Below are 20,398 nucleotides of genomic sequence, written 5' to 3' on the forward strand. Positions count from 1 at the left end.
TAGCAGAGAGGCTTCTGGGAAGGGTTTGGAAAATATTGGTATCCGCTCCTAAGCTTTAATTCTCTTTTACAGCGATGACACAGAGATAAAAGATGAGAACAAAAGGGTGGTCCAGTGCTCCAGGATTTATAGCAAGAAAAAAGAAAGGGGCGTAGGCCAATTCTATACCTGTGTCCTTTATACTGACTGCACCTTTATAAGACGTGGTAAGGGAAGGGAGACACCCTCAGGCACATATCTGGTGACCATTGGGGGAAATCTTGATGAGAAATCAGCACCTGTGAGCCTCTGTCAGTGAGACCTCAGAAACATGATGTTCATGCTTCTGCACCAAGAACACCTACTTTCTGGACTTCCAGTAAGAGCTGGAAAAGCTGGATTAATCAAATCCTAGCCTTTCTGTTCTTCTCTCTGATGTCTCATGTTTTTACCACTTTGTCCAATATAAAACATGCCTTGGACCATTTATATACACCAAGATGTAAGTAACAGCTCACAAAGTTGTTTTCATGCATCTTCATAACTGATTTACAGCTGCTGGCAATGTTCCCCTTTCTGAGGGTTTTTGCTCTTTAAGCGAAGCCTTCACCTCTCTAAAATTAAGCTCTGTACAATTTTAGGAATCTGATAGACAGGGAGTTAGGCAGAATTGCGAGGAGTCACAAACAACTACTAGTCTCTGAAATTCTGTCACTGAGACCAATGGAGCTGAGTGGAGCCAGCAGTCCCTTGCTGTTGCAGTGAAGAGTGAGGAAGGGTCTTGGGTGTCCCACCCCAATGACGTCCACTGTCAGTCACTGTGCAACAAGAGACGTGCCCCATGACCAGCTTCTGGTTGGATTCTTGCCCACTGCTATTCCCCCAATCTAGGCTTTGTTCAGCCTTTTCCTAAATCCATGGCTTCCAACCATTTTTGTGGAACATGCTATCAATAGAAAATTATTGAGTAAACAACCCCAGGATATGCATATTTATTTTTTAGTTACATATGTGCAAATACATTATATAAAACTCAGGGATGAATACTTAGACAAGGTCCATCTGCAATGATTCAGAATGTCACTTGAATTTCAAACAGTCTTCTTGACCATTTGAATGTGTTTGACTTACATTTGGTCATTCATGCCCTCTGTCACTCAGCGTATATTTATTGAACATCAGTTAGGTGCAGGCAAAAGATGGCTAAGATGTTGTCCTTCCCTGGGAGATTACGGTCTATGACAGAGTTGCCATCAGCCTCCCATCTGTCTCCCTTTTTTATGTTATCCTAAAACTCTTTGAGATGATGTTTATGTTTCCATGCATGAAAAGTTAAGTATTTCATTTTCCAGCATAAAAAAATTGCTTTACTCTGACTGAGCCAACACAAGGCGAGTGAGTACAATAAAGTGCTGATTTCGGTAACTGTGTGAATGGTTGGTGCCATCACAGCTGGGAGAAGAAACATAATTTAATAGGAGCTCTTTATAAGCAAACTTCGCAGTAATTGAAATGAATTAACAAATTCAAGCTGGAGAGAAGGAAAAAGACAGATAGAAATTAGCATTTCAGTTTCTGGCTCATCTTTAAAAAATCTGAGCGCGCGCACACACACACACACACACACACACACACACACACACACACACACAAAAGAGCAAGCAGAGTCAAAAATCCTAGAAGGAAACATGGAAGAAATAGCAACTAACCCACGACCCTCCTCTCTTCAATGGGACTTTCTCCTTCTTCCCAGTCTGTTCTTTTCTCACTGTGATCCAAATAAGTATTGATGCCACATCCTTCCACTGCCCCAAAGCAGCAGAGTCTGGAGCAGAGTCGGCATTGCAATGGAGTGTTAGGAAAACGTGCACCCCGCCACCTCTCAGACCCTCAGTTTCTCATCTGCGAATGCCCACCGTGTTAAGTTTGACGGAACGGAGTGAGGGCACATACGTGAAAGTATTTCCTATAGGTTTTAGCTCTTTAATAATTGTTACTTTTTTAAAAATTTTATTCTATTTTTTAGTATCTAAGGATTTTGTGAGGCCTTCACACTAGGCTTCATCCCATAGTTTCGTGAAGGAAATGATTCCAATATTCGAGTGCACGATTCACCTGTACTCAAAAACGTTTTAAGTTGTGACCCATCAAAGCTAGTAACAATAACCAGGGTGATTATTCTAGGGTCTTTACACAATTTTTCCTTTTCCTGTGGCAATGACAAGCGAACTTCTTATGATGATGGTGGAGGGAATTTTTCAAGATGGAATGAGGAAACAGTAGGTCACCCAGCCCGAAAGTTTAGCAGTCGATTGATTTGGCCTAAATATACACATCCAAATGAGAGATTATTTGCAACAAATATAGAAAAGATTGGGAGCCATACTATACAGTTCTGTTAGAGAAAGTTCAATCCAGAGAAAAGCAGACCTGAGGAAACTCTTCAAGCATCTAAAAGATATTTCAGACTCTTAGAAGAATTCTATCTCATCTCTCACAATCGACGAACGGCAGCTGCTGTGAGGAAAAGTCTATTTCGGTTGAAAGAACCCTCTAGTAATCCTAACTGTCTTGAAAGAAAATAGACTGTCACCAGAGATCTTTAAAAGTGACCTGCAGAGCCGTTGGCTTTGCAAGAGCAGTCGAATGAGATGACTTGGAAGATCCTCTGTGATATGTGAGTTCTAACTCTGTGCTTTAGTTCCTAGATGTCGTGCGGCTGGTTCAGCAGAAGTCCTGGAAAGTGGGAGATATCTTTCACGCCGTCGTTCAGTACTGCAAAATGCACGAGGAGCAGAAAGATGGGACCCCAAGTCTCTTTGATTGGCTGCTGGAACTGGGTTAAAGCAGCCATGTCGAGTAACGTGTTCCTTCCCTCCATTTTAGCTTAGGTGATAGTGTTTGCTCTAAATGCACTCAACTTTCTCAAAACATTGCATCGCGTTAGCAGAGCTATAAAAAAATCTGCTGTTCAAGTCCATTGCACATGGAATAAATCTGAGGAAAAGCAAAATATAGGTTTGTACAAATCAGTACAACTTGTGGGTGAGTTCAAAAGGGTTTGTATTTAAACGGCTGGGAAAACAGAAACGTTAACGGGCCTCAAATTAAAAGGTGATAAACAGGCCCAAACTCTAGGCAAGCCGTACTCGCATATTTTTAATAATATAAAATATATAATGTCTCTAATTATGTGAATCAACTGGAAACAAAGTTGCTGGTCAAAAATGACTTTGTAAACTATACTGTAACCTTTATGTTACTTTTTTGAAAAGATTAAGGAGGTGTCAGCCCAGGTGAACACCTAAGGTATGGGTAAGAGATTTCCAGAACTTTGATATGAAAGATTTTCACTTTCAGACCAATATCAGTGGCTATGAACAGAAATGCAGGAGTATTATCAGTGCCCTCTACTGAGGTGATTCCATTTATTCACTGCAATCGCTGATGAATATTTCATGCCTCCCCCACCATACCTGGGTTCCTGGCTAACCAGAAAGCTACAGGTGTTTGAGTGAGAGAGGAAAAGATCAAGATTGTCTTGTTTCCATCTCTGTATTACTTGGTTAACATGATGATGGAATTCATACCCTAAGAGTAGACTGTATTTTAAGGAAAAATCTGCTTGTGTATTAAATTAAAAAAATACATAAACTTTTACTTTATTTTTTTTGTAAATTATGAGAGAGATTGTTATCTTAAATCAAGTTTGCTTAGAGGTTTATAAAATATGAAGAGATTATTGTCTTACGCCACACTTTGACACTTTGAGTTCAGTGATTTCATTATAAACGTGTTGCTATTCGTGTGGCCCACCTACTACTCAGATGACATTCATAAGGACTAATGCAGGATTTGACATAACCGGTTAGGATCACAGACTCTTCGTGATTCTAAGATATTGACATTTAATTTGGGAAAAGGAAAACCTTATCACATTTAACTATTTTAATAATGGAGACTTAGTATTTTGAAAATTAAAGTATCTACCTTATCCCTAATTAATCTTATTTCCTTTAGACTAAATGAGCTACACTGGCTTTTATTTTCTTCATCAAAGAAAGAATTTATTAAAGATTTCTGGAAACACTATGCTTTTACACTATTTTTAAAGACCATGAAGTAATTTTAAATGTGAACAAGGCCCCACACTAGCAATGCTGGCCTTAAGTGTCTGTCCACATCTTGAAATGTCAACAAAGCCTCCTTCGAAGCCACCCTTCCCTTCCCACCCAGGAATCTGTCCCAGTACTCATTAAGCATTTATTACAGAAATGGTCCAAATTTAGGTTATTCGTGTAATTTGACACAGTAATCAAATATCACATTTTAAATTTATCCATCATCTCAAGCTGAAATGTCTTTGGGATACTAAATGGAAAAGGATCTATTTATTTTATAAACAATCCCAGAATATTTTATGTAGACTTTTGTTGTGCTCGAATGGATGTTTACTTATTCTACAAAGCACAAATACTGAACTGTAACCATGTGATGAAGTTATATATGTTGTATTTCACATTGCAACCTTATCAATAAATTTCTGTTGCCAAATCGTTGGCCATTTTTTTCTCCAAGAACTTTAAGACCTTCGTAGAAAAAATAGTCACAGTGCGATGGGATGAACAGGGATGTAGCCCTTAGACAAGTTTTGTCGTCCCACTTCTGGCTTTTGAATGAGCAAATGTTCTCTGATTAAATTTGCTAGGATCAGTACTCACGAAAATCAGCGCTTTTCAACCGTGGTACGATCGACATTTGGAGCTGGATGATTGTCCGTTGCAGAGGGTTGTCCCGTGCATCGTAAGAGGTGCAGCGACACCCCTGGCTCCTACCCACTAGATGCCAGTGCCCACTTCCTCCCAGCTATGGCCACCAAACATGTCTCCCAACATTGCCAAACACCTTCTGGGAACAAAATTGCCACTGGCTGAAGACTTCCAGCTGAGGACCACTGGTATAAATAATGCATTGAAGGGGCAGAGCCCGAGGCTCTAGGAGGCCTTAAGGTAGAGAAGGCTGTATGTAGCCCCTGTCTGGGGAATCCCAGCAGCAACCTGAAACCCAAGCATTCTCTCCCCACCCTGCCAAGGCCCGTAGGCTGTGGCCTTAACAGTAAATTGGAGGGACAGAAGAAAAAGGCACAAGACAAACAAGCAATCTTCAGGCCTGGGGATAAACTGACCTAGAGCTAAACTTATCAGACTTAGAGGTAAGTGGATTATTGCTCTTTGAAATTCAGGAAATACATTATTAGGATTAATGCAAAGAAGGCACTTTATTGACTAATAAGAAGGCATGAATATGCTTATGTAGAGAAGAATTCTCTAGTCAGCCAGAGGGTAATGTCAAATAAGAGCAAACTCTGGACAGTATTCGGAGAGTTTATTTGACAGCATTATTGCAAGAGCGGCAGAGGGACCATAGCGATGGAGAAGGGAACCGTTGAAATAGCCAGAATGCTCCAGCCGGGAGGCAAGCAAGTGTCTCAAGAGTTAGGCAGAAAAGGGGTTTATTCTGCAGAGAAGAGTAACCGAGACCCAAAAGGACAGGCACGGAGAGGGGGACGGACAAAACGAGGCGGAGGGAAGTAGCACAATGGGACGGCGGGTCAGAAAACGTTTCATTCTGAGCTCAGCCCATTCTCGGGAGGGTTCCTCGAGGGCGGTCTAAGGACGGGTCAAAGTTCAGGGCCTGGAGAAAGCAAACGAGCTTAACTAAAGTTGGGTCGACAAGCATTTTGTCCCAGTGGATCGGCAGATACAAACAGTTCAGCTTATCATTCATAAGGCGCAGGATGGGAATTTGGAAGTTTCTTATCGGAAGCTAACAAAGGAGCATCCATGAGTCTAAGGCTCGGAGTTTAGCTCCAAGGAGCCGGCCAAAGGCATGACCTGAAAACTGGCCTCTTTTAAGAACAAGCAGGCTTTGAGCAACTCAAACTTTCCAAGTTAACGCTTCCTTGCACAAGCATTTATTGTCATCTGCTTTCTGGCATGGTAAGCTGAACACGTGTCTCTGTCAATGACTGTGAAGTCCTTCAGGGTGGCGCAGTCTTTTACTCATCATCTGTGGATTCCGGCATAGTCCCTAGTATGCCTTGTCCACAGTAGACATTGAGTTGAAATGGCAAAGCTAATAGGCCTTGGCTAACTGAGGCTTTGGTTTACAGCTAATGGTGTTCAACAATTAATGTTAGAAGCACAATTTTACATTAATATTCTTCTTTGCTTATCAGAGACTGCTATCTGGCATATAAAGCTGCTCAAGATTTTTTATGAAATTACTTTTGGAGTTATGCAAGGAAACTTTCTATAAAAATCTGCCTTTTACTTTAATTGTATAAGAACGTTTGACCCAAGGAACTGAAAATTGTTTTCGCAGTTGGAACAAATTTAAGGGATATTTAGGGAATTATCAGCAGGACTTGGAGGACAATCGAGTGCGAATAGGTTTGAATTCAATGGACTGAGTGGCGGAAATCATTTGAGCCTTTCTTCTTATCAGCAAAAATTGTCTATGCTCAGACAAACAGAAGGCTAATCTACCATCATCATTGCAAGAATCCATTGGCCATTTACATATTCACTTCCCGAAACCATCCCTTCAAAAATGCCTCTCTTAAAGAGGATAATCTGGTGACAGCCAGAGGGGAGAGGGGTTGGAGGACTGGGAGGATGGGGTGAGGGGCTAAAGAAGTACAAATCAGTAGTTGATACATGGTCACGGGGATGGGGAGCACAGCATAGGGAATGCAGTGAGCATTAATATATTGGCTAGGTGGAGGGCCAGGGGAGGGAGGAAGCAATTAAAGGGATCGTTCTATAAACTACATAAATGTTTAACGAATGTGCTGTATACTTGGAACTAATAAAATAAAATTTTTTAAAAAAAGAAAAGACCATCCATTAACAAGAAAAAAAAAAACTCAAAAAAAAATGCCTCTCCTTTCAAAGTCCCATATCCAGCCTCACATTCTCCTTTTCAATGTTCACATCTCCTTCCTGTATCTTCCCCTTCTGTCCTTCATTAAACACTTATCAACAATTATGCACTTGCCTTCGGAAGAGTCCCTCTTCTTTGTTGAACGCTGTCCCATGTGCCCGCTTTACTCTCCACTGTTCGCTTTTCTGGCCTAGAACGTGGCGGGGAATCCAGACTCTCCCATGACACTGCGCACCACAAAACCCAGATGCGAAGACTGTGTCAGGGCAGAGCGTGTGGTGCCTGGGCCGAGCACCTGGCCCAAACCCGTACACTACGCACAGCACGCGCCCGCATCACCACCTCGCAGACGGCGGCGTGCAGCACGGACAAACCAGGAGCAAGAGGTTCTCTTGTCACAGAGGACAGCAGAATGACTCGTCATTTGTCCAGATAGAACGAAGGTGAACAAAACAAGGAGAGCCTCTAGCTTTAAGTGCCAGATTCTTTTCCATGCCTGTGTGTGCCGTTTGGGAAAGTTACTTTTTTGCCTGCTATTCAAGCAACAGGTCAATTATTTCAACCCTTGCACTGTTTTTTAGTGATAAAGGCAATCGGTCACATATTAACCTTTTATGAAACTCATACAAATGTCTAACAAAGCCTCACTAAATGAGATCAGTTATTTCTTCCTTCATCTTTGACATTATGATCTTATTAAAATCAAGCGCAGGGATGTACGAGAAAGAGCAGTTACACGGTCCCGGCTGCACGTGTCCTCCGGCATATTACTAAATGTCCTGGAACATTTTGTTTTCTTTTTTAGTAGAACAAATAAAATTATGTGGATCACATGGTCTAGGAGATCACTTCCTCAACCGAAACGTTCTACGAACTGCTGTTTGGTAGAGACGAGGGTAAAGGTGATATCGACAGGAAGAGCAAAGCAATTGTATGGAATTCAATGTCTCAGGAAAATAAAGAGTAAAAGAGGCCTCTGGTTTGTTTCTTTGTTTCCTCAGTGCCTGGAGCAAGAGGCAGAGAAATCCAGTTTTGAACAATTCTGGGATTAGAGGCCAGAAAAAGGTTCAGGGTATTCAGAGGGACACACACAGACGCGCAAAATGTAGTTGTAATTCTTAACCTTTGTGAGGTCTAGGATCTTTTAAAAATCTGAGGGAAACTGAACACAGACAGAATTCAGGGACTGCTTATACAGTTCCAAGAAGTTGTCCGTGCCGTTTTCCTCACCCTGCTCTGTATTTTACATCTTTGGTAAGTAGAGCCCATGGCTTCTTCATATGCTACCAATTTCTAGCCTCTCACTCTGGTGTCTAATATATCTTGCTATCTAATGGATTCTCAGTACATATTTGTTTAAAAACAAACAAACAAAAAAGACCCTAGGAGCTCGTGTATTTACGAGGAAAGCATGTCAAAAGGGTCAGATTCTAACTAAAAAAGGATCCTGATTTAAAGGTATTTTTGTATAGAACATGTTCTCATCAAAGGAAGGAAGAGAAAGAGACAGAGAGAGAGAGAGACAGAGAGAGAGAGAGAGAGAGAGAGAGAGAGAGAGAGAGAGAGAGAGAGAGGAAGGAAGGAAGGAAGGAAGGAAGGAAGGAAGGAAGGAAGGAAGGAAGGAAGGAAGGAAGGAGGAAGGAAGGAAGGAGAAGAGAAGAGGGAAAGAAACAGAAGAAAGGAAGGAAACAGAAGGGAGGGAGGGAGATTGAAAAGAGAGAAAGGGAGGAAAGGGAAGGAAAGAAAAGAACGAAAATGAAGAAAGCTGAACTCTTCAAGAAATGTATCTTTTAAAGTAAGAAAATACTAAACTCAGCAGAAGCACAGAGTTGAATGTACACATAGCCTAGCTAATACTGGACACAGCAATGGCCACCTCGCTTGCTTCATGCTGCCATCACAGCCCCAGGCCCCATTCACACTGCTGAAGAGACGCTTATTCAGCGGCCGGGGCTTCCTCCAGACCCCCAGGGATGTGGTATTGATGCTGATCCCCAATTGAGCCACGTGGATGTCTTCTTCCTTCCTGCATATTCACTGAAAACAAGTTAACAGGTCTAACCACCTGCCGCTCAAAGCAAATGAAATGTAGTACTTTTAATTAAACATACACCAATTTCAATGGTTTGGATAGTAAATTTAACGTTATTTTTTTTTTACCATCATTAACAAAAAAGTCATTCAAAAATGCACCAACTTCAACAGAAGTCCACCATATACCTCTGAGACATTAGAAGCCATACATTTTTTTGTAAGGGCCTGTTCATGTCTGGCTCAGCATTTCTTGACGTTTCCACGCGGGCCTTTGCAAGCCTGGTATCCAACTCACAAAAAAAGAGATTTATGAAAAGGAATTCAGCAGAATGCCTGCCATTCTGATGGCGTTCGTATTTAGCCATTCGTTCCACAAACATTTGTGTGGTACCAGGCGTGCCAAGCACCATTCTAGATGACATAAAATGTAATAGAGAATAGACGAAGTCCTTGGCATTTTAGAATTTTCACTCTTGTGAGAATTACAGATGATGGCCCGTAATGAAAACACAACATATAGAATAAATTTAATTGATCACGTAGCAGGGAAAGAATTAAAGAGTCACGGGATATGTAACTTGAGCTCATGCCTAACTCCTAACAGTTTCAATCTTCTCTTTAGGTGAATTCAAAAGTTTTTGAAGAAGTCAAAATTATCACTTGAAATGGTCCCTGACTACTTATTAGTTAATGTAAATATAAGGCTTGGGGTACTAAGTAAGGAGGTGGAGACAAAGTCAGCTACCGTCTACACTCCAGTGTAGCTGGCTTGTGACCATGGCAACAGCCACACAGGCCTTTTGGGCAATGGCGGCGACAGGGCTTGAAGAGTTAGCTCTGCTCCGAAGAACAGAGTTGTTCCTGGAGCCAACGCATCCTTATTCTTTGAGTGTTTTTTCATCTCACCCCCTTGTCTCTCGAGCTATAAACTTTGCCACCCTTGGCTAAGACCCTAACACATCTCCCTCAGGACACTTTCCGAACTTTCGCCAGCTCTTGCCCTCCCCGCAGGAGCACGCAGAACAGTGACGCTTGGAGCACGCTGTCATCTGCGGCACAAAATCTTTTCTTTTGGAATGTCAAGGGCAGCACTGTCGCCGTCGGAATGCCTCTGACTAATAAGGAAATAACATTTAAACATAAATTAATTAATTCCTGGAAGAGAATGAATTTTCCTGGCTGAGCGAGGAGACTTTAGCAAGCCCCTGAGCCGGCAGATATGACGTCAGCTCATGACTTCGACAGACGTCCAAGCACGGGCCAGTTCTAAAGATTCTGGAAATAGAGGACAGCCTTGGCAAGAAGCTGCCCGATGTCAATTAGCCCACATTTTACTAATGATTTCGCCTCCTGTGCTCCTTGTTCAAGTCCATGCAGTTCAAATGAGTAAGGAAAGAAATTACAGACCCAATTATTCAGGTGAGGAAATTAAAATTCAGAGGTGTGAGGGGACCTAATTAAGGTATGAAAGAATAATAATAATAACCTGGGATAGAGGCGGGCTAGACTAAGCTCATCAGACCCTAGCTTTCCCTTATTGGAACACTTATGGGTTCAGAGATGGAATTTAAATTGACCCAAACTGAAGGGAAGGAATTACAGAGAGGTTTCTCCCTCCCTCCCTCTCCCTCTCTCTCTTTCTCTTCCTTTCCTCCCTCCCTCTCTCTCTCTCTTTCCCTTTCTTTCCTCCTTCTCTCCCTCCCTCTCTCACTCTTGTCCTATCTCCAAACCCCAACAAAAACTGAAGAGGCAAGCATTTCCCTGGTTGCTTCTGACAGCCAACTTGCAAATGTAAATGGTTTACAAAACGATCTAAGTTACGCAAGGCAAACAAAAAAACGAGACACATTTTTAAATGTATTCAACTACTAGGCCAACTGTGTTTTGTCAAATTTCTTTGTGCTGCCTTAATGTGAATATAGGGTAGACCTCATAGTTTCTGGTCACTTTCATTACTTAGATCTCCAGCCAGTCTAATCCAATTTATAATCTGGCTCTCGTGTGTGATTAAAAGCTCTTGTCCCCTGCTCCGAAGCTCCAGCCAGACTTTGGCCTGAGAGCTCAACTGGGAAGAGGGAGCGTGTAAGCTGTTTCTGTTCGTCCTCCTCTAGTATTTCTCATTCTCCATCAGTTTTGGGCACTGGGGTGAGGAAAGAGAAACAGGGAAAACGTTTCTTTATCTGGAAGTGCAACTGCAATTCTCTACTGACCACGATTGCTTCTCTAGTTAATACCACCCCACTGGCAATGCCATCCTTAAGGCAGGAACCCAAACATCTGCTCTCCTATGGGACACATGCGCGAGCGCTTTGGAGGGCCCAAGGGGGTCAGTCTTCACATTTCTCTGAAGCGAGAAACACAACTCCAATTCTACCTTTACCTCTTCTTCCTACAGCCAATGGCCAACCCCCATTCCGTACCCTCTCCTCCCCGCCCCCATCACCCCACTGGAGGCTCCTGTTCCTGGTTTTCAACCCTCCTGGGTAGGGTACCAGCAAAACAGCTCAAGCACAGTCACCTAACGCAACAGGGATAACCAGGAAAGAAATGATTACAAAGTTGGCCAGATAAGTAAGAGACAACTGTTCCTTTCTTTCTCACTCTCTTCCACACTAATCTGTCAGAGTAATTGAAACCAAGAAAGCAGGACTAGCTACATAATTTGCAGGCCTCAGTGCAAATTGAAAAATAAAAATTTCAAGATGGTGGTGGCACAAGGCCTTTCTGAGTGTGAGGACCCGTGTGACCGAACACGTGGCATGACCCAGTGGTTCCAGGAGACAGGCTGAAGGCAAAGAGGATGATTCTTGAGCCTTGCGATCTCATGGAGCTTGCCTTGCTAGATTTTAGACTTGCTGAGCACACATCACCCGTTCCCACTTTCTTATCTCTCCTTTTTGAAATGGGAATGTCCGTCCTCAGCCTCTGCCACCATTATGTTTTGGAAGCACACAACCTCCCTGGCGTCACAGGTTCACAGCTGAGGATGCATTTTGCTTGGGGTGAATCTTACCTCTAGTCTCACCTGATGTAGATGAGATTTAGATAAGACTTTGGGCTTCACTCTTTAGGGCTGATGCTGGAACGAGTTATTCTTTTGGAGCTGTTGGGCTGGCGTGAATGTGTTTTTCGTGTGAGAAGGACATAAGTTCTGGGGAAAGAGGGCTGGGGCGGAATGTTAAAGACTGAATCTGTCCCCCTCCCCCAAATTCGCATATTGAAGCTGAAATCCCCAATATGATGACATATGGAGGTGGGACATTTGGGAGATAATTAGGTCATGAGGGTAGGTACCTTGAGAATGGCATTAGTGTCCTTATAAAAAAATAAAGAACTGAGAGAGACAATTTCTGCTGTCTACCACATGAGGATAAAAAAAGATGGTCATCTGCAAAATAGGAAGTGTGCTCCACCAGACACCAGATCTGCCAGCTCCTTGACCTTGAACTTCGCAGCCTCCAGAACTGTTATAAACACATATTTGTTGTTTAATCCATCCAGTCTATGGTATTATAGACTGCTATTATAACAGCCCCAACTAAGACAACTCCAGAAAACCTCGATGCCTTTCATCTGCCTTTCTACCATTCCACACATTCTGAGACAGAGAGAGAAAGTACTGAACAGGCAAGGAGTTACAATAAGACAACTTCAGGGGTCAGCTGGAGAAGAACGACTTTCAGGTTCCATTTGAATGCTGCCTTAAAGCCCAAGTTATATTTGGAAAAACAGAAATGAAAGAGGAATAAAAAATGTAATTCTCAGAAATGAAAGAGGAATAAAAAATGTAATTCTCAACAGTGCAGGTGATGGGGTAGGATGTCAAAGTCAAGACAATGTAAGATACAGAGCACAGGGAAATGAGAGAACTTATTTTCCAAAAAGTGGAAGGCCTTGAATGTACAACTATGATGTAGGGTCCATCCACGCAATGTGGTGTTTAACGCACATTTGTTTTAAAGGTAGGTTACTTGAATATATTCATGGCAGTACAATTTACAATAGCCAAGATACAGAAGCAACCTAAATGCCCATCAACAGATGATTGGATAAAGAAATTATGGTTCATATATACAATGAAATGTTACTCAGCCATTAAAAAAAAAAAATGAAATCCTACCATTTGCAATGACATGGATGGACCTAGAGGTTATTATGCTGAGTGAAATATAGTCAGACAAAGAAAGATAAATACCATATGATTTTACTTATATATGCAATCTAAGGAACAAAAAGAACAAACTAATCAAAAACAGACTCACAAATATAGTGGATAATGTGGTGATGGACAGAGGGGAGGGGTTTTGGGGAATGGGAGAATGGGGTGAAGGGTTAAAGAAGTACAAATTAGTAGTTGACACATGGTCACAAGGATGGGGAGCATTGCAGAGGGAATGCAGTTAGCATTCATACATTGGCTAGGCAGAGGGTCAGGGGAGGGAGAGAGAAATTGGGGGGATCATTTTATGAACTATACAGATTTCTAACCTATGTACTGTATACTTGAAACTAATTTAAATAAATAAATAAAAGTGGGTTGCCTGTATTTTTTGTTTTTTAGTATACTGAATATAGGCAAAATGTGACTATAATTCCAGTTACATGGAATAGCTCAAACTATAATGTAAATTGTGATTCAAGTCAAACTTTAATAAGTGAGAGGCTTTGGTGATGTCTGCCTTATTCATGATAGGAAAAGGCAACAGGCAAAGAAGTGTTGGGTTGGGATATGGGTGTCAAGCCTTGAGTTTCATTTGCCACTGACCATCTGTGTATCTTTGGGAAAATCATTAACCTTTCTGACCCTCAGTTTATTGTCTGTAAAATGAATATCAATGTACCTTCATTACAGGGTTGTAAGTATTCAATTTAACATTCATAAACATGCTTTGTCCGCAGCAAGGCATTATCCAAGGTACAGTGTCAATGTGATTTCTGAATCCTTGACTCTGTTTTGGAAAGGTCATCCCAATTGATGCCTGCTTGAAAAATGACATATGAGTCTGCAGAGGCAGAGTTAAAAACAGCCTGAAGTATTTATAAATCTAGTTTTCAGATGGGCAAAGCATACTTTTGACAGGTGATTCTCAGGGGGAGCTTTCAAGTGTCAAGTTCATGGACCTATGAATAGAACCTATAATTGAGGGTAGTCAAGTTTAGTTTGAAGTGGAGCTGCTAAAATCCTAGAGGACATAAAACAGTTTATTTTCAATAAAACTTTTGTGTAATATTTTTGTATTTATACTCTCTGATTCTCTATATTTTTCCAGTCTCATATCTCAGCTCCATAAGAATACAAGTCTCTGCTTTATTTTGAAAGAATGTCCATTGTAAAACAAGTATGTAATCACCTTTCAGGGTTACATAATTATAGCTTACTTTCAGTGGTCGCTGATTTCAGATATTATTTACTCTGGCCATAATAGTTTTTGCTATTTATGCACAAATAATCCGTGATCTTGGAGAACCTTACACAAGCTGTTTTCTGTGCCTACAATATGCGTTCCTTATCATGGGCACTATTTGTCCCTTATCCCAGTGACTCGCAATTTCTATCCTGGTATCTGCTTACTTATAGAGAAACTAATACTGGCTCAGCCTCCGGGGTTAGCACATGACCTAGGTTAAACCAATAACTGCTTTATTGGCCATAGCGATTGATTTAGGGGTAGATATATGACTGAGTCTTGAGAGTCAAACAAGTGCTGATTGACTGCTGTGGTCTAACTGAATATATCTGTCAGGATTCATAGACTTATTTTTTTATTTTTATTTTTCCTCTGTTCTATCTGGTTCACTAAGTATTTGTGGTATTACACATGATTTTATCAAATCGAGACTTCCTGGAATTAAAATTTATTCCTCTCTAAATATTGGAAAGATCATTCTGACAATCTTTTTAAGTGGTTTAATTAATATTAGAGTTCAGCAGTCAAAAAATAGATTAAATATCTCTCCAAAGAATTCTCTTGTTAGCTTTCTGTAGAATAAAATACACTTAAGGCTAATATCTCTTCTCTAGTAACTGATAGGTCTATAAATCTATTATAATAAATGTCCAATGAAGAAAACGCCATGAAAATCAAAACAAAACAATATGATTAAGTCCTTGCAATGATTCATGCCTCTAGAGAAAATTATCCTTAGTTTATGTACAACTTTTACAGTTTTGATAAGGTGATTTTTTTTAAATGGCCACATTTTTGTTTTTTGTTTTTTGTTTTTGGACATTCATCTAATCGAACAGTGTCTACGTCCCCTGCACTTAAATCCGAGTGGGGTTCTGACACCTTTGTGCAAAGTGTTTGATGGAAGTGATGCTAAGTGACTTCTGAGACTAGATAATTAAATTCCAACGTCTTCTGCCTGGTGCTCTTGGGTACTCATTATGAGAGAATTCAGCTGTCATAAAAACCCAGAGGAACCTGAAATTTTCATGTTGGAGAGACCAAGTAAGTGTAAGAATTCCCACTAACAATCCCAGTGAACCTGGCCTTCGAGTCATCCAGCCCAGGCACCACACATCGGGGAGCAGAGACAAACCCTCCCTGCTGTGTCTTATCTAAATTTCAAACCCACAGAACTTTTTAGCATAATAAAAAATTTTTTTATGTTGTTTGTTATACAGCACAGTCACAGGAAACTTTGCTTTGCTCCTCTTCAAGGATATATTTTAAGATTTTTCTTTGAAGTGTTTCAGCTATTGTGTGTCTAAATATGTATTTTGTGTTCTATTTAGAATTCAGTAAGCTTCTTGAACCTCTGATTGGTACCTCACACAGTTCTGGAAAATTCTCAGCCATTACCATTTCTGCATCTTTCTCTCTCTCCTTTTTTCTCTGTCTCAAGATAAGCATGTTAGAACTTTATACAATGTCTTCTGTTTCTTACCCACTCTTCTGGTATCTCTCCATGCTAAATAATTTCTTCTGGCCTATCTTTCAGTTAATAAATTCTCTCTTTAGTTAAGTTTGCTGTTAAACCCATCCACTGTGCTTAAATTTCAGCTACTGCTTTTCACTTGTAGAAGTTCTATTTTTTATAAATCTGTATAGTTTCCCTTCCCCTTTGGTTATTTTTAAGTTAGATTTTTAAAAATTTATTTTTTACTCATAACAAGCATCATTGTTTTATGGTTTCTTTCTGATAATTCCTGGATCTGAAGTTAAAGTGGGGCTATTGCTATTATCTATTGTTCTGCTGGTTCACACTCATGTCATCTTGATTCTTTTTGCACATCTGGGGTCTTTGACAGCATGATAGCCATTCTACCTAAAAAACTATATAAATAATTTTAGGCCTATGACAACCAAACTTTTTCCTAGGGAGAATTTTTACTTGCTCTGCCAGACAGAATCTGAGAAGTCTTTCAGTCTAGACTGCCTTAAGCTCATTTTGTATTTTATTCAGTTCTGTTTAGTTATTTCATTAGGGGATTGATTCAAACCACCTAGCTCGCCATTACCTAAATCTTAAATTTAGGAGACAGTAGACTAATAGAAACCATAGCTTCTTAAACTTTAAAGTACATACAAATCGCCTGGTATCTTGTTAAATGCTGGAATTATCAACAGGAATGCAGATTCCGATTCAGTAGCTCTGGAGAGAGAGTCAAAATTCTGCATTTTAAACAAGATTAAGATGATAGCAATGCTAAACTTTACCAGAAAGTATATAACATGTGGGAAGCCGGATAAGAATATTGAATGGGAGTTAGGAAAATTGAAACTTATGATAAAATGCATGCCAAGTGTATCTTTTAAACCATGTATTATCTAAAATCAAACATGTTTCAACCTTTTCTTTATAATATATTAGGTACACAGGTACCAAAGAAATTAAGGCATGTCTGAGGGTACCTGTCACAGTGGTAAGGTCTCGATGGAGATGATCGGCAAGGAATGAGAGGTTTATGAGGTAGACTGAGAAAGATAACATAGAGAATAGTATGATAGTATGATACCACCCCATCCCCAACACACTACCTCTCAAAAAAATGGGTGTTTAAGTTCTGCGGAGGGTGGCTAGGTAAAAGCTAATGAAACTGTTTCCATAGGGAACGATGCGAGACGTTGAGGTGTAAGTAGAAGGCCACTTATCCTGATCCCACTTATCAATGACCCATCCCCAGTAACTGGTACCACGTAGGCATTCAAAAGCACTTTCTACGAATAATTTGCAGAGCGGGTGGTCCCAGAACAAAATACCATGAATACATTTTGAGCTGACAAGAAACACTTTCAGGGACTCCCAGAAATAATTAGGAGAGACATTAAACAGAGGTCCTTCAGGATACAGAAGAAGACAAAAATGTAGTGAAATTAGAGCAATTACTATTAATACATACAAAATAAATAAATATATATGTGTATTATATACACACACATCTCAAAAATGTGTGAGCTTCATATGTATATCTCATACTTTTTAGTATCTAGAGACCATAACTTCCAAAATGAAGAGTAATTCATAACTGATAGAAGTAGCAAGGTGAATTAGAAAGTTGCAAGGTTTTTAAACTGAACTTTTAGGATTCAAATCTCTGCTCTATCATCACTAACTGGGTCACTTTGGGTCACTTACTGAGCTTCTTGAATTCCAGGGATTTTGTGAAGTTTAAAAGTGACAATGATTGTAAATTACTTGCTGCTTCTAGATGTTTAAGGATAAATGTAAATGTCTTTACTTTTTCCCTTTCCTCAGTGTCAACAACTTAAAAAAATACATCTAAATCCCAAGTCACTGTTTTGTCCAGTTAGGATCGAGGTGACAGAAAAGCTGAACTACTTGGACAAGAATCGCTCTGAAAATCAACATTGCTATTGCGTAAAAACTCAAAGCAATGGAAATGTAAGTCCTCTTCTCTTCACTCCATTTTTAAAAAACCAATCCACCATGCAAGGAGTAATGATTTATCTGGTCACATCATTGCAAAGCTGAGGCGAACAGACTTGAGATAATTAAACAATAAATTTTGTTCTTATTTAATAACCAAGAGAAGAGATGATCTTCCCGTGTCCTCAAAGTAGGTCATTCTCAAATTCTTTTAAATATAAATGTGGTAAGCATAATTTATCAAAAGTTTTATTCTTTAGAGAAGACATAAATGCCAAAATATGAATATAATTTTTCCTCTATCTTCTCACTCTGACCAGTTCAGACATATTTAGTAATAATCACTTGTGAAAACATAATTCGCAAAGCAGATCTTCCTCGAATAATTGTATATTAATTTATCTCAGCAGTACCACATGCTGGTATTCATCCAGCCTCCCTGGACATAATTATTTAACATCAACATGGTAAGTTTAAAATCACAATCCACTTTAAATACTGAAAAGTATACTTTCAAGTCAGCCTCTCAAAAATCCCTCAACTGATGAAACTCTGAACTCCAAGTATTTTCTTTTTATAATGGAAATTGCAGATGTGGGCTTGGAAAAAATATATATATTTTATAATAGATACTCAACTGAGCATGCAAACATTGAGAGCTCCAGAATTTCCATAAGGGAGAAGCAGGTTAATAGGACAAAGAGCTTATCTTGCAAGACTTTATAGATCTGTCATGCTGATTTGAAGAGGCTTTTGGCAGGTGGGGGCACTTTAGCACCCCTTACTCCAAGCCCCTTGGCATTCTTCATCTGCAAATATATTTTCTTTCGTGGAAAACAGTTGGTGGCCTATATAAGGATACCTGGATACTAGTAGTTTTAACTCTTATCAGTTATTTCAGTAAAGGAGAAAAATACAGCAGAGTTGAAGCATGCCATTTGAAGATCCTCTTCTGGTAATAAAATAGAAGTTATGATTGGCCTAAAGATTGTTAAGCCCAAGCAAAAGGGGTATAGAAGTGTTAACTCTTATAACACCACATAAAATGTCTTCTAAGGGCACTGTAAGGATAGCTTAATCCTTTGACAATGGACTTGGATACCTGACAGATTTAACTTGAATGCCACTTTACTTGTGAAACAATTAAGCATCACTGTTCCCAGGTATCTGGAAATATCAGAACTAAACACAAGGTCCAGGCTCTCCAGAAAAGCATTCTTATATACCAGTAATTACAATACTCAAAGACTAGTCACGGCAAATGGCTCCTACGTGAAAGACTGTAGTTCTTTTTACCTTCGTTTCTTCTCTTTTATTATGGTCAGTGATATCTCTCTTTCCCACTTATCATGTTCAGTTTTATAATTATATGAAGTGGTCGTCTGCATGTGTGTGTATATCTGTGTATACAAGTTTGCTGTTTCCTATAAAGAAATGCTAGCTTGGTATAAAATGGCTCATGCAGAATTATGGCAGAAGCATAAACAGTACATGAATTCATTGCTTAAACTGGAGACTTTTATCAGAAGCCCCAAGCGCATGAGAATAATTTTCCAGCAGGGCTTTGTCACAGCCCATTGGTTAGACCAGGCTGTATCCAAAAATCTTGTTATTCATCTGTCTTCTTTCTTTAAAACCTAAAGACATCAACCCAGATAAAATTATCTTTCCTGCTGATTGATCTCTTAATAATATACGCAAATAGCTAAAGATTTATCAAAAGAGATTGCTAGAGTAATTTAGGACAGCTTCCCTCGAGAAATGCATTTCTACATGGTAATATATTTGTCATTGAGCTTTTGATAGAGTTAATATTAAAATTATACTGAAAATCAAACCTTTACATTTGTCAAGGTAGGTACTCAAAAGAAAACAAGGCACCCCGAACTGGAAATTCCTTTGAATTTACACTAAGCTGCTCTTTGACTTATTTCCAAAATAATTAAGTCATATAATTTTAGAGTTGGAAAAGACAAGAATTGAGGCCAAAAGCACAAAAGTCAGGAGCCCCAAGTTCAAATATTGCCTAGAATGCTTCATTGGTGTTGACTCAATATGCTTTTAGGTGGTACCATTTCAGAAATGGCAAAGCTAAGTTTATACAAGAGAGAGTATTATCAAGTTCACATAGCAAACTGGAAGAGTTAACGAGTGCTTCAAACATTTAAGGTGAAACGAGTTAAGATTCAAATAGGTAGCAGATGTAATTAGCAACCATCGAACAAATATTTGACGATTTCCCACAAAAAAAAGACATCAAGCATATGTGCAAGGCCCTGGACTACCAGGTGACTGGACGTTCCATGGCTCGAACTGAACTGCGGTCAATACGCTCATAAAACATAAGACTGTCAAGCCAGGCAGAGGAAAAGTGAATGTTGGTAACTGGCCTGACCTTGACCATGGTCTTGATGTGGCTATAGAGTAACCGCTATGTAGCCATCCGATTGCACTATTCAGAAATGACAGCTTCTATGCCATTATCCAAATGGGGTTGCCGTTAGTCATGTATGGCCATTGAGTCCTTGGAATGTGGTTAGTGTGACTGAGGAAATAAAGTTTTAATTTTATTTATTAGTTTGATAATATTAATATAGAGTTGACA

At 39.8% G+C, this 20,398-nt stretch overlaps 1 protein-coding gene across 5 annotated transcripts in view; it reads left to right on the forward strand.

The window, feature by feature from the left end:
• LOC107515045 (SPHK1 interactor, AKAP domain containing) overlaps positions 1 to 4,533 on the forward strand; it is a 123,889-nt gene extending 119,356 nt beyond the window's left edge. For all 5 annotated transcript variants that reach the window (XM_016153393.2, XM_016153405.2, XM_016153402.2 and 2 more), the window contains one exon: positions 2,681 to 4,533. In XM_016153393.2, the coding sequence (XP_016008879.2) occupies positions 2,681 to 2,824 (144 nt within the window). In that variant the 3' untranslated portion in view covers positions 2,825 to 4,533. The remainder of the gene's footprint in view (positions 1 to 2,680) is intronic.
• Positions 4,534 to 20,398: the final 15,865 nt, after the last annotated feature.

The sequence above is a fragment of the Rousettus aegyptiacus genome, unplaced genomic scaffold (genome assembly GCF_014176215.1).
Source record: "Rousettus aegyptiacus isolate mRouAeg1 unplaced genomic scaffold, mRouAeg1.p scaffold_m13_p_2, whole genome shotgun sequence".
Taxonomy (NCBI): Eukaryota; Metazoa; Chordata; class Mammalia; order Chiroptera; family Pteropodidae; genus Rousettus; species Rousettus aegyptiacus.